Source organism: Bombus vosnesenskii, unplaced genomic scaffold (genome assembly GCF_011952255.1).
Source record: "Bombus vosnesenskii isolate JDL3184/JDL3185 unplaced genomic scaffold, Bvos_JDL3184-5_v1.1 scf7180000013316, whole genome shotgun sequence".
Taxonomy (NCBI): Eukaryota; Metazoa; Arthropoda; class Insecta; order Hymenoptera; family Apidae; genus Bombus; species Bombus vosnesenskii.
Genome location: NW_022882962.1, coordinates 2,235,396 through 2,262,380, shown reverse-complemented (window position 1 = coordinate 2,262,380; position 26,985 = coordinate 2,235,396). Strand labels below are relative to the sequence as shown.

Genomic DNA, 26,985 nt, shown 5'->3' with positions numbered 1-26,985 from the left:
ACACGAAGTAATCAAATATTTATGGCCGGTGCTATGATACCATCGATATTGATTATACCGATCGTAAGAAATCTAAATAGACGAGTACATCTTGTTTGATCTATTTATTAATCAACGAAACATTTTTTCTATCGACCGTTGATACCGGACGCAACCGGACGAAATTTTCCTTTGCGTTACCTGCAATGACGGGCAACTTCGATGCCTGTACTTCCTAGTTGCTAGTTCCCACCAAGGAATGATGTTCTCGGTGCTTCTCGGTTTAACTGGATCGCTGACTGCGTGCTCGTAAAGCGGCTCGAGGATCGGCACGTTACCGGACAAACGTCTAAGAGGATCGTTAGATGCCTGATCTTTCGAGAGATTTCCTCTTCTAGGCAAAGTGGCGAAACCGCTGTGCCGGCAATTATCGTCGTTATCTTTGTCTTCTGGTTCTTCCGATTCCAAGGAATTGTGCCTGGTTCTACCGTAGGAAGATCCGAGGAAATGATCTTGCCTCTGGAAGCTGCGACTGGTTCTGTCTATTTGACCGTGTAGTATGAGATCGGTGGCATCCATCAGGTAGAATGGAAGAGCTCTGGTACTGTTGAAGAAGTTTTCGAAGTTCTTTCGTCTATCGAAGGATTCGTCGTTTCGATCGCTGACGTCGATATTGCTGGTGCAAGGCCTATGAAGGGAGGACGATCTGACACGGACATGTCGTTCACCATCGAGAACGTCTTCGCTGGATTTGTGAAGAGGTCTCGAGGAAGCTCTCGATCTCCGAGAGGGTAAGGTATCGTATCTTCTTTCTAGATTGTTATTGTCGTTCAGCTTCGCCTCAAACCGTGAATTGTACAGATTTTTCTCCGTCATATCGTTTGGTCGACGAATGTTATCGTACTTGGATACGGTTAAAATTCGATCTCTTTTTAAATAGGATCTGTCCGCAGAGTCGACCCTAGAACGATTCCTTCGAATCGAGCTGGTGACTGGTAAACGATCCACGGATCGAACGATCGTTGGTCTGTCGTCGTCGGTGGAAGACATTTCGTCCTTCGACTCGAGTTCGTCGGATCCTTCCGTACTTATCGGATCCTGTTTACAATTAATCGGATTTTTCGACGTGTTATTTTGGAGACTCGACTTTAGCTCGCCATTTTGTCCAACTTCGTTCGTTAGCGTTTCGCTAATCGCGTATAAAGATTCGGTCGACTTCGTCGACGACGTCGTCGTGGATCCTGTTGAGTGTCTCGAAGTGTTTTCTATCGAGGAAGATCTTGGAAGCAACTTGGGTGGAAGTTTACCGAAGGAATTCGGCCTACTTTTGAAAATCAAAGTGCTATCCAAACATTCTGTCTTATTATCGGAATCTACTTGCTTCTCCGTCTTCTCCTCGAAGTTCTCCCCAAAGTCGCAAGATATGGGAGGCATCGGCGCCATGTCCCTTTTCCTCGCGTAGCCGTAAAGATTGCAGGACCGATCGAGTTCCCCTTTGGCGATCTTGTTGATCACACCATAGGCGGAATTCTTCGAGTTCGAGGACGACTTCAGTTCCTCGTAACTCTTGTCGATCTCCGCGATGTTCTTGTTAATATCTTCGATATACTTGGCCGTGGTGCGGTAAAGATCACCGCTCGGAACGTAATTCCCATCAACGACGGCGATTCGTCGATCGCGCCTCGACTTCGACAAAATGTTCGGAACCGCGTAGATCGGTTGTCTGTCTTTGGTATTGCTGATTCTTTTGTTATCAACGAGAACAGGCCTCTTGAACTTCGCGTCATCCTTCTTAATATCGAAGCTCCTTCTTCCGCTTCTTCTTATCGGGTCTGAATTGCTCACGAAGTTTTCCATCTCCTTCAATTTCTTTAAGTTAGAATCGAGTATCACGGTAGATTGAAAAGAATCGGTTAACCGATCGTCTCGTGTAAAAGCATCGTTCTTCGATCGAAAAGAATGCAAAGTAGCGCGATCGTTTAAGCATTCCTCTGTGCATACGGTATCGTACAGGCGATCCGCCGAGCCATTTTGAGTCGAATCTTGTTTCGTTTCGTTCGATTCGTTCCTAGCTGAGAACGTGTTCAGCTGTCCTTGACCGTTCACTCGCGCATCATCGGTTTGCTGGACGTAATCGTTCTGCAGATAGCTGCGTCCTTGGTCGGCCTTGCTGAATGTGTTCATGGTTACCAGCTTGCGCTCATCCGGCGAGTTTACTTTCTTCGAGCCTCGTAACGTCCCGTAATTCTCGATTAGCAGGCAATCTTTGCCGAAATCGGTCCATCTCGGTACCTGTTGGAGATCGTCCGGAGCTATGGGAAAATTCGAGAGCCGAGGAAGAGCGTAAGGGCCTCCAGCTTCCTTGAGAAGCTCTTCCGAGTCGGATCTGTAGACGGCTCGAGGTCGGCTGCGACCTCGCGACCTTATGGTCGCATAGCCGTCGTGAACTCGACGCGAACACACGTTCAGATCCATCGGTGACGGTTTACTATGTGTCGGATGGAGTCTTTGGCATTCTTGCCGTAATAGTGGCGGCCAAGGAACAGCGAGCTATCGTCAATCACCACATATCATTTGTTAGAATGTCTTCGATACACACAACATTTCTATCGAGTCTGTTTTTCATTCAAATTCCAAACGAAGTGGAACGATTCTGTGAAAATAATTCATCTCGCATTAGACGGATTCGTTTGTCCGATGATTTTACTAATACAACGTTACTCCCGTGACACTTCCATAAAGGGAGCTACCAGAGACATTTTGAAAAGAAAATTACAACGAGGAATACCCTGAAATCTCTCGTTTAGCAATCCGTAATTACCGAGAAATAAGTATTACGGGTTCTGTATTATAGAATTAAGTTTAATCTCTCTTTAGCCTAGTTAGCGCATGGGAAGATGCGTATGCGCTTAAAAGAATCCATATGTATGTGAGAAATAGCTATTAAGACCAACTGTGAAGGGAGAAACGTGGAAATTAAAAGATCAGCTGTGATTTTGATGGATCGCGAAGAGAAAGATATTTAGAAGGGGTTTTGGTAATTAACCATGTTCCTTGTTATTCCTATTTGATGTGCTCTATATAATTCGAATGAGATAATTGCACAGACATTAGTCGTGTCAGCGATGCTCTTTCAAGTATTTTCTAAAATAACGAAGGCGATTGATAGGTGCAACTTTTTACTGCGCAAGGATCTTGAATAAATAGAACTCAGACGTTGAATAATTGGGGTAAGTCGAATTTCTAATCACGTTCCAATCTGTGCAAGAAACGTTCTTCGTGGTATGACATACATTTCTCTGCACCTACACGTAACTATATCACGCTAACGACTTAATTTAAGTAACTTGAGACGAAACACTATTGCCACATTGTGGTGACGATCAACTTCTGCTATTCATCGTTTAACGAACAAACAAAAATGTGTGGCACGGGCCGTTTTATATAACAAAGAGGAGACAGATTGCGAAACCGAAGGATAATGGCACCGCTGTAGCAACGAGTTTATCAGTAGCGTGTGGCATTTACAATCGCATAGTTTAAAGAAGATTACAAATAGGAGGTCATGACGGTAACAGCTGTAGCAATAGCATCATTGATAACTAAATTGGGTCTCGTACGAGATGACGTAACGTTTCAACTTTATAGCTTCTCGAAGAAAATCATTACGCTGGCAAAAACGATTATTACGATCGTTTAACGAATCGGTTTCAAGGCGAAACTGTCGCAAATGGAAAACTGTAAACGTCGAGAAAGATTAGGTGACGAATCTTTCTTCGGAATTGAAACATAAACGCGCAAGATAATGACTTATCTTAATTCCGTGACTAGATAGGTAGATTTATTGTGCTACCGTAATTTTATTGCGGCTTTATCGGGTTTAACATAGTGGGCTTTACAACGGTGTTTAAACGTCGAATAAAGAACCTCGCGTTTTCTTTGTAGAAGATTGTTCTTAATTTTAAAGAATCTTCGCCCCGAGTGTTACGATTTTAGCGAGGAAATTTTGTAAACAAATATTTGCTTCTTATAAAATCAACGTAAATTGTATGTACTTGTTAGAGAGCGATTATAGGATATTTGCGTATGCATATTTATAGTATTATCGTAAGAGAATTCATAAGCATATGTTCCAGTTACAGAGAGTAACAACGATAGTCACTGACCTAAATCAACTAAGGGGCTTTATGCTACTCGCTAATCATTTATCTAGCGGCATCAGACTGTAATTTCCGATACGACGATTCAGAGTACTTCAGACGTAATAGTTAGAGACAGGCTATAAAAACTTTGAACAATATCAGTAAAGTTAAGCATCTTAAAATTTCGATGAGTTTGTCAATTCAAAGATTTATTAGTTGTACGTTTAAATTACTTTTATCGAACGAGCATTCATTGGTGTTACTTTGACACGAACATTTCTATCTCAATCAACCATAATGTAAAAATATCTCGGGGATAATAATAATTCATCGCGTATTTCGATTCAACAAATTCTAATTCAAGAAGAATTTACCATTCGTTGGTTCCTCGATGAAAACGAAGCTTCTCTTATCGTTATTATTAAATGTACTTTTATCAGCGGCAGAAATCTTTGCCTCGTGACAAGTTAAATATTTCTTCTTGTCACGTAGAACGCGCGATCCGTATGCAGAATTCGATTGTTCGAAAGAAGCGCTTAATCGCAGTCATCGAAATTAAAACTGGTTCATTGGATGTCCATCTGCTTTCGTAGGCTGGATTCCACTCAACTCGAATTAGGTTCGTATTTAAGAGAACGTTAAAGTCACGGGCCAGCCGAGCCAAGACCACCTTTTTGTCGCGAACATTTTGCAATTTAATGCGACTACCTGGTGACTAGAGAGTACGATCGAGAGTTGAATTATTTAAGCGGATGAAAATGAAGTCTTGACGCGCATCGACTTGAATTGAGACGATATCTGATTGTTTCTGTGACGAGTCACACCAGAATGTCATATGCCAATGTAATTCGCTACGTTTTGTTCCGATTGTACTAATTTATAACAACACGCTCTTCAAAAAATGATAAAAGATAGCAAACTTTGTTCAAATAGATAAAGGCTGTTAGAAAAAGTATAAGTTAACTTTATCTCTCTCGTTTATTAATTAGATAGATCAGTATCTAACAGCATATAAATGTATAAATCATTTTTAAATACACTTTGCTCTTTAAATAAGTTCATTCCGTAATTCAATGTTATCACGGTTTTAACAGTGACTTGTTTTACACTGGGAAAAATTGATTAGCTATAATGGTTCGCTAACCATGAAAAGACATATGCAAAGCCGATGTTATTAATTTCTCTAGGCGATAAAGATACTGCCGCTATGTCCACAAGTATTAAAAGTAAATTATGCACACTCGAGACTTTATGTCCGCTATAAATATGTATCGATTAGCGTTTCAGATAAACCAGTTTGCCGTGCCATTAGACGTGCCATTTCTACAAACGTTTCTGCTATCACAACGACCAGCTGTATAGTAGCTATCCTAAATTCTTCCCGTTAATTCGACCCGTTACATCACGGGTCACCAATTCGTTGAAGCCAAAGAATTATTTCAAAGCATTTACATTGCACGAATCGAAGTCTACCAACAAACGATACTTCACCTCGTAGCGATTAGCATAATGTGGCTGTACGTTATTCACGTGTGTGGCACGTACAAGTACTACGATATGTAATCCTATTGAACTATAGCTTTTTGCGCGACGCAATAAAAAAACCGTGATTGTTATTCATCGGGACTAGTACCTGATGGAATATTGATTGCACGAAAGATGAAAAAACACAACAAAAATGACGTAGAAGGTGTGGTGGTTTTGCAGAATCAACGGAAGAGTCGTAAAGGACGTCTATATTTAAAGATCGTGTAATATTAGCAGCGTATTGGATACGTTTCTGAATAGTTTTAGCAACGGATTAACAGCGCTCAACGCTACTTTAAAATGGTAATTCGAATATAGTTTGTCGGCATGATACTTTGTTGTTGTTTGAACGAAACCTAAGATTCTTTTATAAAGCTAATAAACGATAAGATGGACGATAGTCAAAGTATGCGAATGTTACAAAATGTGCTGTATAAAGCGGACGAATTATTCGTTAAAATGGTTTGCTTCTCGACTGTGAGAAATATTCTGCTGATCTCGATAATTGCAGACCGTTTAAATCTCCCATCCTCCATACTGTTTTGCTTCGTCTTTATTTTATTTTATGTCCAATTTTATTGCGAGCTAGTCGACCGTACGCGACGTTAACTTCGAACCGGGAAGTTTCCGGGAGCAGCGAATAATGGCACTAAAATGGCGGAGAAGAAAATCCCCATGCACCTTGCTGCGTCTACTCGATACGTTTGATGCGAACTTCGATTCCGGTAATAATAATCTGATAGTAATTCCTTCGAACGTTTCTACTATTCGTGTCAAGCCCTGATTACCATTTGTTGTCTATAATATATAGTTTAGTAGAGTAATTAAATATGTCTCAAATTATCTGTGTAAGTAATATATACGTTTTCATAAATCAGTAGATACTTATTCGATGTGAAGTGATTACTAAAACATTAAAAGAATTTCCTGACATTAATCATTGATCGTAATATCGGTATATTTAATGGTAAAATTACCATTGATTGACTAAGGACCAAGCAATACGACATAATTTATCACAACGTCATAAACGCTTCAATTCCTTTGAATTTTACAAATTTCCAGGATCCGGGAAAAAATATCAAGCGTAAAGCACGGAATTCGATGATATTAATTGATCGAGAAGACCAACGAATAAAATGTTATTTTGTTTTTTTACGTGTCTATCTACTTTCCTTTAATATCTGAATATGAAATTAGTGATATCTGTATATTAATATCGAACATATCCGCTACACAACGTAAACGACATTACGTCGCAACATATCTCGTCCGTAGACGCGGAATAGTTGGGACAGCGAACAGGTGTCGGTATAATTTCATTGATATTATAAGTAATCCCCAGAGTAGACTTTTCCTTTTCTCGGATCCCTGGCGGCTATTCAGAGTTTCTCGCGCAGAAAAGATGGGAAGCGAAGGTTTCTCGGTAGGACGAAGAAACGTTGCACACGTTTGAAAGCTTGAAAAAAAAGAATGCACGCGTGTATGTTCGACGTTGCAGCTTTGTTGCGGCGTACGTGCACAAGCATACACGCAACGCAGGTGCATTCTCTTTGCAGGAAGACGCTCATAAATATTAATATTTCGAAGACGTCGATACGTCACGTTCTTCGTATCGTTAGGGTATTTTCTTCACTCGTTCTTCGTTTCACCTTTTTCCTCGGTCATATTTGAATTTCCCGTTGATGGATAGCGGCACAGTGTTTCGTACAGGAGCAACGAGATTGATAGCGCAGCGTCGTTTCTCGTCGTTTGTCTTACTGCTTATTTTCGAGGAATCTGGTGATTCCGTTAAATGTCAGGACCTTGATGAAACGTCTCCTCGATGGGAATTAATTGACGCCAAGTCGCGCAAGTGTTTTGCGTTACAAAGTGAGTTACGTAATCGTTCGTTAATGTTCCGGGGAGGAATAGCGTTTAAGAATTCCGAAAACTTGACCACGATGCATAACGTACTAACAAAACGTCGAGGAACTATATAAATTATAAAAGTAACTTGAATCCGTTAGGATTCAACGTCACGTTAATTTTATTTGTAATTTTCTTCCTTTTTTAGTTTCAATCAATTGATATTACGGAACTCTGTTCTTTAACATTGTAACTGTGAAAAGGAATTCCAAGGATAAGCTTGATATCTTTTTCTTGACTATTTCTTCCACTCAGATTCTACGATTTTATCGTTAATTTAAAGGTATCGAGTAAAATAAAGGGATTGCTATTTATAACGTTGTTGATATCGAAATTTCATGTTTCTAATCGTAGTGCAATATTTTATAACGATATTGCTTGGTAACAATATTACGATATATCGCGACAATATAAGAAACCTGCGTACTTGAAATATCGAAATAAATATTTCTCATACTTTTGCTCGCGCATATGCTTCGAATTCCTGCTGCATGTTCCAGCTGTGCGGAGGAGCTTCCTCGTGTTAATAACGAGTCCGAGGAAGAGAAGAGATAAAAAGTGTGGATCGTAATGCCGCGAGTAGATAGGATGAATTATCTTATCGGGCCAGACAACGATGCATTGTAGGTAAAAAAAAGAGGGATAAAGGAAATGCGAATAAATAGACGCGTCATGCGACGTAAGAGACATGTGTGGTTAATTGTAATTAAAATCGTGAAGCCGGAAGTATATAGTTCGTGACGAACACACGCCCAGTGCGTGTTCTTCCGTCGTGTGAAAACTGAAAGTAAAAAACCATAGGTTCTCATTTTTCATGAGAATAGAGCGGAACTCCTATGCTTTGTAGCCAATGTGTCATGATTAAGAGACCATGTAATATACCTACTGGGTAAAGAAGTGCATCGAGTTCAACACCTAGTTCCCAAGTTCTTTCTTACGCCTTTCAGCGTTTGACACATTTCTAACTAACGACGTATAATTTTGGGAACGTAGTTCATTTCAAGGTCGATATATCTAATTTTCGTGCATAATACAGAGCCTGAAGGATGGTTATTACGATAATATAACAATAATAATAGAATACGCGTTCTTATCTTATAATTGTCCATTATACCAATTCCTTTTTTTAAACATTAGTATATATCACGTTAGAAAGAATTCAACGGATCCGTGTCTCGTATCTAGTCACTATTCTCCTACCATTGCTTTAAAAATTTTTTATCGTTATCTCTGTTGCATTATGGAAAACGAACACAGACATAGGTGTTAACGAAGGAGCAAAAAAATGGAAATTGTTTAACTCGCGAAACAGAATGCATATTCGAGCGAGCTATGAATCTTGAAAGACGAATCATCGCGATAAAGATCGCAGAGCGAAGATCATCGATTTGCTGTGGAGAACGCGCGTGGAATTTACGCGAAACAAAATCCAAGCAAAGAACTCGGCGCACCGCCTTTATTTCTCTCTCGTTCCTGCTTCGTCTCGTCACCTACCACTTTTTCCCGCGATGATAGCCGCCTTCGGGTAAAAACAGCGCGCAGCTAAACCCAGAGTATATGTATGTATATTTCTTTTCATGGAAGAACGGTAGGTATAGGGGAACGTGGAAGAACAAGAACGCTGGTGTCCCTATCGATCAACTCGGGGAATTCTTTTATTAATCACCGTGAGGTCAACAGCCCTCCGTTAATCGCTCACGACTTCATCGAGATATCTACCGATAACGGGGGACGAAAGAACGCGGAAAAAACGAGGGAACGATATCGACCGAATGATCTTTTATAATTTTCTAGCTGTTCGAAGCTGCATTAGATGGGAAAGAGTGTGCAACGTCGATAAACGTGGGGACGAATATATAATTTAGTTCTCTGTTAGATAAGAACATAACTGGAGGATTATAAAATTTAATTAAGATACCGACAAATTACGCATAATGGAGGTTGCTATAATAAATACACTTCCGTATCAATGATTATTATAGATCGTTCGTCTGTCACTAATATAAATACATATAAAAGTGATAGCGACAGATTATGCGTAATGAGGATTGCTATAATAAATTACTTTGGTAGTGGCAATTATTTATACATCATTCACCTGACGTTAATGTATATGTATGAACATTTCGAAGAATATAGATATTCATTTTAAAGACGTTATATATATATATGTATGTTTAATTAAAATGAAAATCGTGGAAATGCAAGCTGCGGAGATTAAATCGATGGCTATCCGAATTTCAGCTATTGTTATAATTTCATCGCTTTCTAGATTTCCAATTACTCCTCTAAATTACGATCTATATAATCTTCGATAGATTGGCCGAATTGAGCTGCCAATTTCACATCGAGAATTCACGTTTAATTCGGAGATATACCATGTGGCTTCACCGGGGTGTGGATTGCTTTCTATTCAACGTGTCCGCATTACAATGATAATGGCAAATTTTTCCATTTTCATGGAAGCACGAGTGATCGAGGATTTAATGGGAAATCGTAGCCGCAGGTGCAGTTCCTGTTATGAAATTAATGTCTCATGGCGAATGAATCTCAGCGTAATCAAGTGCACGGAATTCCACAGGTTTCGTCAGACTGATGGCACGCGAAATCGTCATCGACAAGAAAGAAAAACTGTAACTCGGAGAATATTAAGACAATACCAGGCTGATGTTCATTCCCTTTACACACCAATGATGCAACACATTTGCATAATTAAAGCTTATTATCATGTAAATTATACTTAGTGCATCTCATGTAGGGCAGCGCTGATTAAAATTCTTCGAGCGAATTTTCTACGAAACAGCGAACGATTTTTGATAACAGAACTACGTCGTGCATGCGAACAACTACGATATAGCTGACACGTTTTTCCTCAATCTCCGCACTGATATCGGTATTGTCAAGCATATATTATTTATCGGCATTGATAAATACACAGAACAGTGAAAACCGATTTAACTCTGATGTTCTAGCTATCTCTTCGCGTTTCCGTCTCTTCCGATACCTTCTTTTTTTTTTTCTAAAATATTTTATTCGTAAAATGCGTGGCAGATGCAAAGAGTAGTAAAATTAAATCAAACACTTGCGAATCAAACATTACAAATCTATCTATGCTTTACTAATATCTTACTCGACCGTAACATCCACTTTACACCGATCCAAGAAAAACGCGTCCGGACTAAGAAACGATTTCCATTGGTCGCTCTCAACGATACGATCCTCTATTGAAATAATTTCATCGGAGGAAACAAACCTTCTATAATCTTATTTGCAATCTACTAGCGAGTTGGATAAGATAAATAAAATTAGACGATAGCTTAGCGAAATAACGAAACGAAAGGAATTTGTCCCAGTTGTAGATCGAGCCTACGGTTTCATCGGTTGAACGCAGGCAGAGAAAAAGGTAAGAAGCAGAGGGAAGCGAGCAGAAGGGAGGGTCAAAAGAAATGGTTACAAAGACGGACGCGCGGGTTCGAGGCGGCTAGTTAATGCCGGACATTAAAAGGAGAGACAAAAGACAAAACAACGGCACGAGTTTTAATAAGCCGGAGTACGGGATTGGCCGGCCAGTTGGCTTCAATCAAGTCCCGGGATCTTCTTCTCTGCGCCTTCTCGGGGCCTTTGCCCATTCCTCGCATATACACGCGCAAGTTGACGAATTAAACTCACCAACCACGGGGGACGATGAATTATCATTATTATTGTCACACTTATTGTTACCGCTGCCATTGTCGACGTTGACGGCAAGAATTGGACGGTCCTCCTTACGCAGACGCGCTCGAATCACGACCGAATCGTTTATCATACTATCGTTCGATGTTGGCCGAAAAAAAATTAATTCCTCGGTTACAGAATCTTCCTTTTCCAATATTCTCTGCCTTATAACAATCGTCTTAATAAAGACGAGAGACGTTCGGTTCGTTGCTTCATCGAAAAAGCGAATATTCCTGGTTCTCGCTCAGTCTCGGATCAAGGTGACAATTGTCAAAAGTCTCTATCGAACTATTCGTTCGGTCTTCATAAAAGTAATGCCTGACCTGGTTCTACTGTTCCCGTGATTAAGGCCAACGCTTGCTTGGTAGCCTTATGGATGGGTTCATCATATATATATGTCATACATACATATGTAGTAAACCCCAGGACAAAAAGCGACTTTCCTTTCTCTTTCTCTTACTTCCTTTCTCCCTCTACCTTGCACCTAGTGTCATTATATCAACGTTACATGCCACGATAGCGTAATATGAACGTTATATTAAAGATCGTGCAATTAGAAGCATATATTGAGATACTCTTTTCCTTTTATACGTGTGGCAACGTAAAGAAAGATAAAAGTAAATCTCCGGACATATGTAGAACAACGTTTACAGATACAAATATCATCGGTATCGGTAGAAAAAGATTTATATCACCTTCGTAATATTTATCACGGTATTATTCCTGTCGACGTCAGTCGTTTTTACGCCCGTCATTTCTCGACCTCATAAACCTGAATTACGATTCAAATCACATTAAAGAGATACTTTTATGGATTCTTGTATTCAAGCCAAGGCTATTACGGTACACCTTTAATTTACGCCAATGATGTCGAATTGGTAATACGTGTCAAAAGTTTTTATCGATTTCGTAATTCTCAAGTCCTTTCTGCACCATAATTTATCAATTCGTGGTATCAGCGAGTAAACAACAAGTTGCAAATCGAACGCTCCTGTTGATATTTTTATGCATCAGAGTTACGAGCGAGTACCTCTTGTACAAGCAACGCGTTGCGCGAGTTTTACAATGAAAAAAAATTTAACACATGCACAGATCTAACATTAGTTCGATGGTACAAGAGACTCCATAAATTTCCTTTCAACGATCCGCGACTTCAAATATGTTTCTGATATTGTTCCAGGCAAACTCTCCTATTCCTTTATTCCCCGTCTATTCTCGACTAGTCGGAAGAAGCCGGATTTGATCGAACGGCCTCTGGTTTGCGACACGTCGCGAATCGCAACTTCTTGTTTATCATCGTTTGATGTCAAAGTGAGTAACCTTCTGTCCTTGGACCTTTTTCTTTTTTCGTCGATTTATTGCATGCCGACGTACGATCGAGAACAATGCGCGTGCAGCGGCTTCGAAGCTCCTTTTATAAATCGTTAATGACGCGAAGCTTATTCGCATGTTTCTCAGACATCGAATGCGAGCAAATTGACAAAGGTACGCGTTGATTCGTCGTTTTATCGTTCAAGTACATCGTTATTCGGTATTTGAATCGTGATGTAAAGGCAAAGAAAAAGTTAATTCGAGCTTAATGTCCGTTTTCGATGAATCTCATATCTGTAGTGTGGTGTTGCGTAAATACTAAATCGCCAGAGATTATGGGAGATACGTGTATATCTGCGTTGTAAAGAATATTATTAGGCTGATTTGTAATTGCAACTTCTCTGCAACGCATTCCCCATTATTAAACGAGGGAATCCGTACAAAATTGTTATAGTTATGGTTCCGTTTTACTTCAAGGGAACTACACAATTACAGCCCTTCATTTAAACAGCATGTTTATTTTTATTACGAAAACACATGTTAGTTACTTCTATTATTATTACTCTGCAGATTTGCACTCTGCAAATTTAAGGGTGCAGAGGCACGTAGAATGCGCGTGACACGCGATATATATATAAAATGTCCAAAGTATATAGTACATGTTCCAATACTTAACGGAACAAATTCCTATCATAAAAATATGAATCTGCATAAATATTCGCAGTGCGATTGCTATAGGTTTCAGAGAATCAACTATTGTCGTTAAAGAAATTCTGGAAATTGCCAAAAATTCTCAGGAACGACATAGCGAAGGCTAATATCCAACATGTGTCCGTGTTTGGCCGTGTTCCCGGGACATTCTCTGCTTCGTTTCACGGTACGTGTAAGTCTACGAGGAATCACAGTAACGAAAAACGAAAGAATCCTTTATCGAGGTCTGGCGTAATTGCTCGTTCTTAAAAGTGTATGATTCCGAGCGCAAGATGGGATTTGAAGGAGGTAAAAGGAAGTTTGCAATTGTCGAGATGTCGCCCTCGCTGGTTTCGACAGGCATAATCGTCTAATTCACCGGCGATTTTGTCCGCTTTGGAAGGAAAGAAACGAGTTCGAGGCTGGAGGCAGGCCAGCCCGAGGAAAAGAAGAAATCGGGGTTGCTCTGACGAAAGAAAAACACGGATAAAAGCCGAGCTGGTATACTCGTGTCAAAAGAGCCTGCAGGATCCGGGCCAGACCCTTCCAACCATTGGCGTAGAGCTTGGCATCCTTTTTATCCTCTTTTTTTTCGCAATCTTCGATCGACATCTCTTCTTCTTATCTGTTATCGTTCGGAGAACTTTTTATCCGATAAACAACATCGAGCCAAGAAGTTTCTTTCCTTATGAGAAAAACAATAGTACTCGAACGATGCTCATCGAGAAGAAGAGATCAAGAAGCGCGAATACTTTCAGGAAATAGGAAGCTTCCATTTGTACTTTCTTATTGTTACACGCTTAACATGTTCCTAAGAAGATTCTTACGTTTCCGATTTTTTTTTATTTATCGATGTTATGTAAAAATTTATTTAAAATATCGGGAGCATAAAAAAAGCATCGATATTTTATTCATTTTAATAATTATTATTTAGTAATCATAGCTAGTAGTTTCTCTAAATGTGACTAAATTTGCTTTGAAATATACATGATTTTAATTATTAACACGTTAGCCTATATATACATATATTTGCTCTGGCAGCTTCAACAGATTGAAGTGTACTACTACAGCGTAACATTTAATTGTTGCAAAATATTACATCATATCCGCACATTTTTTTCTGACAATGTTATCTAAATTATGTATATTGTTGTCGATTTGTTGTCCATGAAATTTATCGTACCCTAATCGTTCTAAAAAAATCTGTATCATGGATCATATAGCACGATGGTAGCCAACGTTGTTAAACGAATATGTTGACTGACGAATGAAAAGTACTATACTTCGTCAAAATGGACGAACCAGATATTTTTATCGATTCTCAAGTGAAGTCCTATGCAATAAGTAACAAAGTATCGAGCGAAATACTCAACGTGTGTGTGAATGACGACAATGGAGTAGCAACGAATGCACATAAGTATAAATCTTCAGTTTGTTTACGCACCTAACGACATATCAATTACCACGAAACAAAAGTTCGAGGGATGGACAATTACCAAGATCTTGTGGAATTGCTATTTTCCAGATCAAAGGCCTGGTCATTACGGAAACACAAAGGGATTAACAACCATCTTCTCGATAAGGAACAATGGTAACAATTAGAGTTTATGACTTCCTGCGCCAGTGGAGGTTCTCGTTCGGTTCCTACGGATTAACGGAACTCCCACGCGGTCAGTACAAGTTGTCTTTCGAGGCAAGTTCATGAAGTCGTGCCGGTTCCACCAGCTATACGCCCCTGGGTGCCAATAGGTTGTCAATGGAATATCAATAAAGCGTATGAAAACGCTCGTTATGCGTGGCGCCGCTTGCAGCGTACCACCGATGAGTTTCTTGGTTTAACTTCACCAGACGGTTGAAATAACGCAATCGATACTTCGTTTCACAAATAACAAGCATCTTCTGCTCATTTCTTTTCTCCTTTGGAATAACGACGATGATAGACGTATCGAGGATACAGTGAATTGCTATTTTTTTATGTCCTTTCTGCGAGTACGAAAATCCATCTATGCTTACTTTTGAATCAGGTTTCTTTTCTTTTATTTATTTAAAGGAAGAATGTTTTACACAAGATGTTATCTCGAACACGAATAAAATACCGCTGGTTGTTTACGAAACACGCTACTATTTAATATTCGAGTATACGAATGAGTATATTAGAATGACAAAATATTTCAGATTTTATTTTTCAAGCAGAGAATTTCTTACGATGAGAATATTAATCGTACAGTTAGGGAGAAAAATGAATTTTAGGTCATGAGATTGCGACCCGTGAAGGGATGTATTTGAGTTCGAAGAATTTGTTTCGCAGGCTTGCGTAACACATGCTCCGCGATCATTGTATAAACTTGCAAAACGTAGCTAAAGAAAATTGTCTGGAGAAAGAGATACAAATAAGAGAAGCACACGGCACAAACCGTAGATTATACGGAACGTAAATAGAGGACACCATAAAACAAGGCCGTAAAAATGAACTCTATACTCGAGTAGAAATTAAGTTTCATAAAGCACAAAGCTGCTTAATGTTAGAGACGAGAGGAGTTTAATTTATTCCTACGCGACAATGCAGCCGCGAACATAAAAAATCTAAAGCTAGGCATACCCTCCAACGACGACGAGCGACTTCCCATTAATTTTTAACGAACACTAATAATTTTTAATAAGGCGTAATAAAGGTAATAAATATTAATTGCTGTCCTCAATAAGGCATTTCAAAAATCGTCTTCTTCGAGTTCTATCAACATCGGGAAAAATAATCGACTAGGAAATTTTTCAAAATGCGGTGCAATGGAAATTCAATTGCAACAAAGAAAGCAAGCAGCAACGCAAGAAACACGGCGAAAGAAGCAACAAAAGCTGAAGGAAACAGATGTTACGAGACAACGTTTCGTCGTCTTCGTTTGCAGCATCGCGTAACGGGTGTGGTTAATAATTGCAAATATATGCATCGTATAATTACGTATGCAAAAACGTGTATAGAAAAAAATGTGGTATGCGTAACTATTATCTACGAGACCTATGTGTTATCCAAGGATTTTATCAAATAAATAAGAATTTAGATTTCACGAAATCTATCGCTTTCGCAACAATAGTTTGCCGAATCGTCGTCGTTATATATTATCAGTCATCATCATTATCGATTATCATTATATTATCATCGTATACTATCAGGAACATAATTAAAAACGTAGAACTTCATTGGAGACTCGTTTTACGTTTGAATGTGTGTAGAATGTCTCTCGTTTGCGATATCAATTACGTATTCTGGCCTTCCGGGTAAGCGCAGAATTCTTACCAAATTTACTTCGACGACTATACAGAATCGCTGTAAGCTCGATAAAAGCAGATTTTATAGTCGGCACGCGTAGAAATCCAGATTTTTATTAAGTCAATACGAATTTCAAATAAAGTTTCCTTGGTAGAAATAAGTTTCCCCGCTGGTAAAAGAAACGAGGAATCTTACCGGACAGACCGGAAACTGCGCACAAGTTGTAAAGTCGCGCGTGTCACGTTATGCCGACGATTAATTGTAAATATGCGCGTTGGACTATCATATGACGCAACAATATTGTAAGAAAAATACCGTCATACACTAGAATTGCTAATACAGCAGAAACGAGGTTGTATCTGGGCTAGCGATATATCCTGAACAACGTTGCCACTTATCGTCCATCTAGAAACTTTTCTTGTAATTAATGACTCTAGATAACAGATTTTCCATTGGTCTTAAGAGAGGAAAATGCAGGCGTTTTAGCTAAAAGGTAAAAGCCACTCAATTATAGCCATTACAGATCGCAGTCATGGCTTGACTTTGACACAGATATTCTTTGCTTCTTTTGTTTGCATCTTCGTTTCTCGTGATAAACTAACTGTAGATGCTTTTTCTTTAGAACGAGATGAGAGTCGAAGATGAGCATACACCTGGGAGATACGAAATTTATTTCAAAATTCTTACGCGTACGTTGCTTAAATTGAAAATTGATCGAAGAGACACGACGTAGAGATATACAAATTAATAGTAAAAAACATAGGTAAGAATTTGTAGTTAAGGCAATGTTATACGAATTTTTAAAATTCATTTTCGACTGTCACTGTATAATTTTATAAATCGAATCAGAGGTTTCAATTCCTTCGAAGTCCCCTCTCTTCTTTCTCTTGAATTTCATCCTCTTCGAATAAAATGTGAAAGGCCATCATATTCTGTTACAGCGAAAACGACGAGAATCTAGAAAATTTCGCACACGGCAAACATCTTGTCGCGTAGTTGTCGCTACGCTTAACGATATTTTAAAAAAGTTCGTGACATCAGAGAACGGTGTTCGATTTACGAGCAAGACCGATGACAAATCTGAGTTTCAAGATGCCGGGTCCGACGCCCTACGAAGAATAGTGGACGTATTTTTCACGGGGGAGTGGTACGGTGTCCTAAGGCCGAGAATCGATTATTCCAACCGAAGTTGTAAAAGCATAGGGTCAGCCGAGGCCGTAAATCTCCAGTCGTATGTACTTATGCGAGGAAAAAACGAAAACGAACGATGCACCGAAGGGACGACTCTTCTCTACAATGTTTGTTCAATTGCGACAAGAAGTCGTCTCCACGTTTTTCAGATTTGGTCGGAATATCAAAGTATGCCACGAACGGTAGTTTATGTAATTTCATCATTACGAACGTGATCACGCGTCCGTCATTGCGATCCTCTTGTACAATAATTTACTAACTAATAATATCAGCAGATTGAAAAATTATAAATTATATAAGCTTCTCTTATAATCTCACGATTTTACATAGAATAATTTGATGTTTTGTAAACTTTCTTTGCTCATAAGGCGCGCGTTACATTTGTAAATATGCTCTAGAATTATCGACCGTGAAGGCATTAATTACCATTCATACTTCAATGAACATCAAGATCTAAAAATAGCGTCGAATTCAAATATTTGTTTAAGTTTCCACAGGCTATCCTAATTTTAAAACGTTATAAATTAAAACGCATCGCACGATTTACGTTACGACCCATCAGGACACATCCTTCACGTCGTTGGATTTGATAATCGCCTCCGCAAATTTTTATAGTTCGCTGACTCATTTAAGCTCTACCATCTGCCGATGCATAATATACGCCGCTTAAATTATCGACCAGTTGTAACGATAAAATCTACGAATTATGGCCTTGGCTTTTTCGGAATTATATTTCATTTACGCGTAAAACAGTAAAAGAGGCAATTTAGTTGGCAAATTATAAAAAACTTATTCAAGAGAATCGTCGAGGAAAAGATATAATCGTCCGGGAAGACCGGAAGATCGATTCGTATCGGAGAAGAAAGAATTAGGTTTAAAAAGATCGTTACATCTTTGTTGCGACCATGTCACATGAATTTACTTTCACGGCTTTCATCTTCCAGTGCAAATCTCTAACTTTCCTCGTAGAAGAGCAATTTTAAGAAGAAGAAAACAGATATAAATGGTTTGGGAACTAGACGAAATCTCGATTCGTGAAAATTGGCTCGATGTACGTTCATTGTAACTAATTTACATACAACAAACTAATTATCTACTCTCGGGATTTCAATTTCTTTTTAGTATCAACTCTAAACTCCGAATAGTTTCCTGGAAGAATGTTCAGCTAGTAAAAGCGATACGAGTACAATAAACTGACGAAACGACCTAGTTTGCAAGCGGATAAAATTCTGGACTGTAATATTTAAATAAAGTTTAAAACGTCATTAAAAGAATACATAACGTAGGAAGATATAAGAAAAATATAAGGAACTATCGATAGTTAAATCGAGAAATGCACTGAAAAATCAAAACTGATATCTGATCGATCGGTTGACAGACACAGATAATAAATCTCCATCGACTCTTATTAATAAGTTACATAAGGGTCGTTTCGTATGATATTAGATTGATAGGAACGCCGTATATGAGGTATTTCCAACCATGTCGATTGGTCTAGAAAGTCCTGCTATTTAATACATGTTGCCTGGTTTCCGGCTAAAAGCATCTATTGGAATTTCGATTACTAGCAAAAAATTGTCAATGGCGAAACACCGAGCGCGTGAACAATATAATTAGTCATTTTCCCACGTAAGTAGCTACGATATTTCTTCATAATGCTTGTCATAACAACCAATTGCTACACTTCTTTTTATCAGATAAGGCCTAATTTGTCCACAGCTTTTACCGGTAAGAAAAAAAATCGGCACGAGTGTATTTACGTTGCGTTCGAGATAGAAACTTGCATTCGACGGCAGTTAGATAGAAGTCGTTGGATCTATCCTGCAAGAAAAAGAACTTTCTCGTTGCTTCGTAATGATTCATCCAAAATTGCCCAGAATGTTACGCGCATAAACAAAACGAGCGAAAGTCTTTCGGAACACTGCACGTGTTTGCTGCATTAGCTGTACCGTTAATTATGGCTCGTGTCATTTGAACGATTTTAGCTTCAGAGGAGCAAAATCGATGCGTTTTATTTTTGAGAAAATTTTTGTAACGGTAGACGCAACATAGAGTTTCGTAAAAAATCGCTAAGGGAATTTGATTTCCTGCAAAACATCCGATTAATAATTCTCTGGCATCGAGAACGGATATCGTTGAATTTCGTTCAAAAAGAATTTCACAGTTTTAATAATTCATATTATTGTGAAAGGCTTGTTAAAAATTACCTTATACTTTAATAATTACCCGATTTCTTACCAGTACATTAAAAATGGTAAATATAATGTTTCTCCTATATTTCGTATTTCTTTCTTAGCGAGTAGACCGGAACACGTAAATATGTAAGCTCGTATCACCGAGAACATCATTTAGAAATTAACGAGATAGCCGATGCGTGATAATTTTCATACTTTAAAGTTAAAAAATTAAAAGCCTCTATTTATTTTTTTTACGTGAACGTTCTCATTACTACAGCCTATGTTCACCCACTAAACAAGTAACCGTTCGACTCAGAATTCCGAGCTACTTAAATCGAGGTTTCTAGAATTTCTTTCAATTATCATCTCGATGAATATCAATTCCTAAACAGTGACCAACATATCGTTTAAATCAGAATTCCTGACTGCTCGTTTAGAGATAACCGTTGAAAACTAGTTCAACTCCCTAAATCAGCGATTTTCAACCAGTGTGCCGCGGCCTATTGCTTTGCCACGAGAGATCTACAGGTGTGGCGCAGGAATTTTTTAAATATGCCTTTAAAATACCTAACTATTTAGTCAGAGGCACTAGTTTCTTTTCCCTTGTATTGTCGAATAAAATTATAACAAACGTCGAAACAACGTGTCTTGAAAAATATCACATATATATATATTATACAGGGTGGTTGGTAATTGATGGTACAAGCGGAAAGGGGATGATTCTACGAGAAAAAAGAAGTCGAAAATATAGAATACAAATTTTTTTTTAATTTTTTTCGCACGCGTACCGAGCGAAAATTTAAAGTCGATTTTCTCGAAAACAAAGCCTCAAACGAAAAATTTTTATTCTATATTTTCGACTTCTTTTTTCACGTAGAATCACCCCCTTTCCGCTTGTACCGCCAGTTACCAACCACTCTGTATATAATATAACATATAATATATTTTCTGATGTGCCACAGAATCGTAACAACCAGCGAAGAGTAATTTTATTAACCAGTCATTAGCAAGACGAGGAAAACTCGAAGATCGCCGCCCTAAATGAATACATAAGTCGTTTACTGCCAACATTAGAGCGATCGATTTCGATAACTGCGCGTCTATTATTATTAAAATTTATACATCATCGAAGAAAGGATATGTCGGTGAACCGCGTGGACGATCGGCATAACAAGGAACCATTAACAACTATACAAGGCGTCAATAACTATAAATGGCGATGGTGGAAGGAAAGATCGCGAGTTCCGAGTCCACACAGACAGTTCTTTTCCCGTTGGCAGGAGTCATCGCAATTGCTCGGTAGTCGGTACGTCGTCGACCGGTCGCACGAGTGACGGACGGTCGACCCGACTGCCGCACCAGTCGATGACAGAAACGGAAACGCGAGAAAAAGACAAAGAGAAGAAAATAAGGTAGGACGATAGTGGACGAAGGTGTACGCGTCGGGAATGTTGGATACTGGTCGCATATAGTAGCGCAAAAATGATCGCAACTCGAGTTAGATCCCTCGTTTCCTAGGAACTATCCTCGACGCGCTTCTTTCCTACCATATATGCGACTCTTGTGTCCGACGATTCACGAACAACGATCGCGCATCCGATATCGAAAATTTCCTATTTCTTCAGAAAATTGCCCACTTACAACCAAATGTCCTCGAGTCGTGCCACCGATAGCTCGTTTTTACGTATTCTAAACGCATCGTCGAAAGGGTTCATAGCGTGTCGAGCAACGAGACTAGTGTAAATCATTTGTATCTTCTTGTAACCGTGCGTGATCATTGTGCTGAACATGTTCTATATAGATATCCATCCAGAGGTAAACGAACTTCAGGGGCTGAACTGTTACTTTTTTCAACATTTGTAGAGATCCAATGCGATACCGTGATGTTGATGTCTTTAATGTACATATACATACCAAGTTGGTAAATTACCGGTAAGAGAAATAACACTAAAGTAAAACATTTCTCTCGTTATTCTCGCTCTACGACCTAAAGAAATCCTTATGACTTTTCTTTGTAGCGAAAGGATTTGCAAGATAAAACAACGCTCCTTCAATTTTACGTAATATTTTTAGCCTACTGTTGTTTCTAACTTCTCGTCAATAGCTTGCGATCATTATAGTTACCGATACTCTCATGATTCTAATACCGCTAAATGTTAGAAGAAGGTTGATGAGTTCATAATATCATCTTTTCCGCTTCCTCTTTCATGTATACTTGATTTAGAAAACCAGGATTTTCACCCATATGTATGTTTTTACTAGAAGTTCTACCAAAAAGATACAAATTATATTTAGAAGAATATCGATGATTTTGAAATGAAAAATTAATAGAAAAATATATTTTTCTTTTTTGCTAACAATCGTGTCCTAAAGCCTTCTAAGCTACTTGTCGCGATACTCGTTATGTCTCATGTGTAAAAATCGAAATCGGAAGTGTAACTATTATCTTGTTAATCCAATAACGAGAAACACAAAATCTGTATGCAAATGTGCGTGGTTTGGTTCGGAAGTTAATCGATCCGCGATATACTTGACGATCGTATCGCGATTACGCGCTCGTTAACGGGCTAAGATCGCGTTCAAATGAGGCGGCCGATTTGCTCGTAATTTGTATCTCAGCATGTGTATCCCATATAACTTGCCGATGAGACTTGCTTCGGCTCGAAGGTCTCTTTTTCAAGCTGCGTCACACAGTTCGAATTATCGTATCCTAACAAGTTTTTATCGTCTATCCTGCTTGCACGATCTAAATTTACTGCCTAAAACATACTCAGGGAAACAATATAATTTACCATTTTTTGAGCTATACACGCGTGAGTTATAATTCAGAGGATTACACGGACTATCGCCTGTTCAATTTTTCAAGAACGTTACCGTATACAATACGAACTTTTCTTTTATCTAGGCAACTTCTGCGCTGATATCGAGAAGATAAGAATTAAAATGGTAAACAAATCTATGTAGGAAGTGTCACGAGCGTAAAACGATAATGTCTGATAATTTATAAAATGAACGAACCGTGGTCGATAAGTTATGGAGAGGAGACGACTGGATCACCATTTACATTCGTAAAAATCAAACCAGACAAACGACTCCATTTCGATTACTTTTCTTTCAACCACTTTGCCGCGTTGGAAGACTGCGTTTCACGCACATCGATCCAGCCGCCGATCGAGACGCCGATTGATCACCATCCGAAGACGTTGACAGAACACGAATCAATTTTTCGCGCTAATAATCTGCTACCACTTTTTTCCACTAAGCCGAACCATGATGTATTCGATCGTTCACTTTCGATCAACAAACACATCGAGCGTTTATTTGTATTCACGACGTGTATAAAGTAACATACGACGTTTAAAGTAGCGCGTCTCGGCACAAACTGAATGTAAACTGACTACCGATCCACGCTACGGTGATCCAAGATGCCCGTAAGTGGCCGCTTTGCGTCCGATTGGTTGAGGCCACTGATCTTCCCTGGTGAACAGCCATTCAGCTGTACGGACGCTTTCGTTGTGTGGTACAACGCGGGTCGTTTGAAATCGTTTCAACGTTTCATCGGTTTCGTAAATCGTCGAAACGAATTATAAGTTTCCTTCTTTTGATAGGAAACTCGCGTTCTGTTTCGATATATACGGCAACGACGTTATAAAATTTCGATTTTAAGAGAAAAGTTTTAAAAGAAAAAGATGTAATTTCGTGGAATTTGCGTTTTCTGTCTTTCAGATGATTTAAATTATTCACGTTTCCTTTTTATCTCGATACTTTTTCTCTATAAGTAATATCACAACAAATAGGTATAAATTACAATTAGAAAGTTATCGATGATTTTGAAACGAAAAGTTAGCGTAAAAATATTCTTTTACGCTAACCATTGTATTCTAAAATGCGTTGACAAGAAAGGAAACGATTACCTTGAACACAGTTGCTATTCGTTTATCTATTTAAAAGCATGCGTATAATGGAATTCAGAAGGTCCTTTTAACACTTAATTTCTGTATACCCGTTATTCATCGTTTTCCACGTTACGTAACGTATAAATACATTTAGCAAGCAAAACAAAGGTAATGGACTTTGCTAATGTATATAAACCATTGCAAGAATGATATATGGGTGTTCTATGGAGAAAATTGTACCAACAGGTTTGGTCGGATCTAGCTCGTTAAAGCAAACCGTGACTATGAAATGATAACTTTGCTAACCGTTGGCTCGTTCGATTAATTATGATTAATCATTTGCACCAATTCGTTTGATACAATAAGAACGAACGTATCTTGTTTCGTCGGAGTAGGATAGATCCGCCTTGAGAAACTGTATATCACGATGACGTCAGTTTAATAGACCGGTACAGAAATTACAAAATACGAACAACTTAAAGCGAACAGTAGCAGGTAGTTAATATACGTCAAGCTTGCTTTATCGCTACGATAATCGATCTAATATGTACTCACATTTGTCGACAGTTGGCTAGTCAACGAGTGAACCTTCTCTTGAGCGTCCACGAGTTCTCGTCGTAATTTTCTCAGCTCGTGTGCCTGTTTCTCCTCGGCTGAACTGTATAGGCTGCTCGCTGTCGATACCAAAGATACGGAAGAACCGTGGACTGAAGGCAAAAAAAGAGAAAGTTCTCCTTTTCCCATTTATTTTTGACAAAAGGTTGGAAATGAAAAGCGACATCGCAGGAAACTTGTGCGTATCTCTATGTCGAAAATGCACGCTATCGTGTTACGCGTTTCTGTGACGTTCCTTCGAGTTTACTTTGGTGTTAATTCCTCGATAAGTTATGTAACAGAACATGCCGTATCTTCGACGGTTGGTAAAAATGATATTTAAAAAAATAACGATAACTTTAAACGGAAACTTACTATCGTCGTCCTTATGCACGTGTTGGTAAAGATTAGGTGGTTGCCGAGAAGTGTGCGTAGGCGTTGGAGACGTCGGTTGAGACCAGTGTTGTCCCGTACACCCGGTAGATCCTACAGGAACGCTGTAATATGGTTCAACGCCTACGCCCATTCCTATTCCGACTCCGACTTCCTCGCCAACGGAAGACGAAGCTCCACTTCCTCTAGCTAACATTGACGGATACATTTTTTCGCTTTTCGTGGATCTGCGAAAACAGAGGTTTAAACATCTGAATACTTGATAGAAAGAAACGTTGCGGTATTATATCGTAAATGCCTCCGAAGATAGGCAAAAAGTTCTTTCAATCGATCCTATTATATCGTTAAGTATTTCTGTACTCGAAATTATTACTACGATACCGTAGTTGTTGATGCGATGAAACGATATTCGATATATAATAATTGTCACGATTGTTTAACGAACTGTTTGTATCTTCGAAGAATAGAAAGCGCGCAACGTGCATCGATAAACGTCTAATATCGATGTTGAAAGAAGAGAAGACGTTCAAATAATTTACAAAATCTCGTTCACGTTATAGAAAGTGTTTGTATCTTCCATACACACGAGATTACCTAAGTATTTTCTTTCAAACGATAGAAAGCACAATTACTGAATATTTATAGCTTGTTACGCTTGGTTGCATTCAGAAATTAGATTAATCTCGGAGAAAAGCATATTCCATTCCTGAATACAATCGCGTATACGTGTATGCGTGTCCTTGAAATGAAAATGTTCAGATGCGAAGAAATTGACGTGCTTCGTACCGCGCGCGCGCGCGCACGCGAGAGAGAGAGAGAGAGAGAGAGAGCTCGTTAAAGTTAATTCAACGGAAAAATTCCACATAGATCGATCGATTCGTCAGACAAGAGTAGTTCTTTGCATCTGGTATTCGGTTGACTTAGGACGTCGATGGAAACACGCCCGTCTACCTAACGAGTGTATACGTAATTAGTCGATCTAGAAGAGGCTCCTAATTAAAAGATAAATTCCCTTTAGTCTGAATGTCGAGTGCCGCTTCTCGATCGTGTATACACTCGTACGGTTCTGTAATAGCACAGCGAAAGAGGACGAATAAACGATAAAAAAGTTGACTTTCACGGAAAAGTATTTCAAACGGAATTAAACGCAGGTACATCGTAGCGTCGAAGATATTTTTAGCAAAAAGAACCTTCGAGCTTTACATATTCGTAAAATGTTTCCTTTCGCTATGCAAATAAGCCTTAATCCTTAACTCGTATGGCGAGGATCAAGTCATTGACAAACGAGGAATGAGTAAATAATTAATTAGCACTTAACGAGAAGTGCGCATACTCTGGACAGGAAAAACGATAAATTGAGAGAAAGACGCACGTTATGTCTGTTACCGTTTTAATCCGCACCACACTAGTCGAGGAACGACATGCGTTTGGATAAGAAGCACATATCAATCACAAATACGAAATACAAAGAAAAATAGAATCGACTTAACAAAATAATAACTAAAGTATTTAAAATCAATAATACAAATGTAAAACTCGACAGAAGTAAGTGCACATGGATATGTGTGTTTTTAGTGCGTATAATTGGCACTCGTGTATACGTGTAGGGTACAAAACCCTCGAAGGTTTCGTTCTTTCAATACTTATGCATGGAAAACAGGCTCGACGAATGTGTATTCTAGATTTTCGCACTACCTTGGGAATGTCCTGTCCCGCAGATGGCTAGAACGGTATCAAATGATCTGCGTTATTTCACCGTAAACGAGCAATCGCTGTCATAGAGTGGTTAATTAGAAAAAGAATCAGAAAAAAGCTGAAACTGATCGTTTGAAAAAATGTGGTGAAAAATTTGCATCCTCTAGTCATGCATCTATACATATGGATGTATGCAAATGACTTGTAACAAAATTTGATGTAATATCGTGAAAATTAATGCAGCGAATAAACTACTCTGTAAATTTACCTAATAGAATTGCTTCTATTAAGTCTCGGTGGAGCTGGAGATCCTGTCGAGTCTCTCTGATGTATCAACAAGCGAGCGTGTGTTAAGCTTGCCCGATGCGATCCTAATGATTCTACGCTGTCAGCTTCGCACAATCCCATTCCTGAAATTAGACAAATTTTTCCTTTCAAAATAAACAATTCAAAAACTAGTCTTTGACCTAAAGTTATTTCAATATTTTCTGACAGTAGTAAAA

The 26,985-nt window shown here is 38.8% G+C and overlaps 1 protein-coding gene across 5 annotated transcripts in view; it reads right to left on the bottom strand.

Annotated features, from left to right (window-relative positions):
- LOC117235345 (protein sickie) overlaps window positions 1–26,985 on the bottom strand; it is a 147,783-nt gene that overhangs the window by 20,365 nt on the left and 100,433 nt on the right. For 4 of the 5 annotated variants that reach the window (XM_033497255.1, XM_033497259.1, XM_033497258.1 and 1 more), the window contains 4 exons: window positions 26,751–26,892; window positions 26,483–26,509; window positions 24,770–25,014; window positions 24,356–24,507 (listed from right to left, as the gene is read on the bottom strand). In XM_033497255.1, coding sequence (XP_033353146.1) covers window positions 24,356–24,507; window positions 24,770–25,014; window positions 26,483–26,509; window positions 26,751–26,892 — 566 coding nt within the window. The remainder of the gene's footprint in view (window positions 1–24,355; window positions 24,508–24,769; window positions 25,015–26,482; window positions 26,510–26,750; window positions 26,893–26,985) is intronic. The other variant, XM_033497256.1, reaches the window with a different exon arrangement.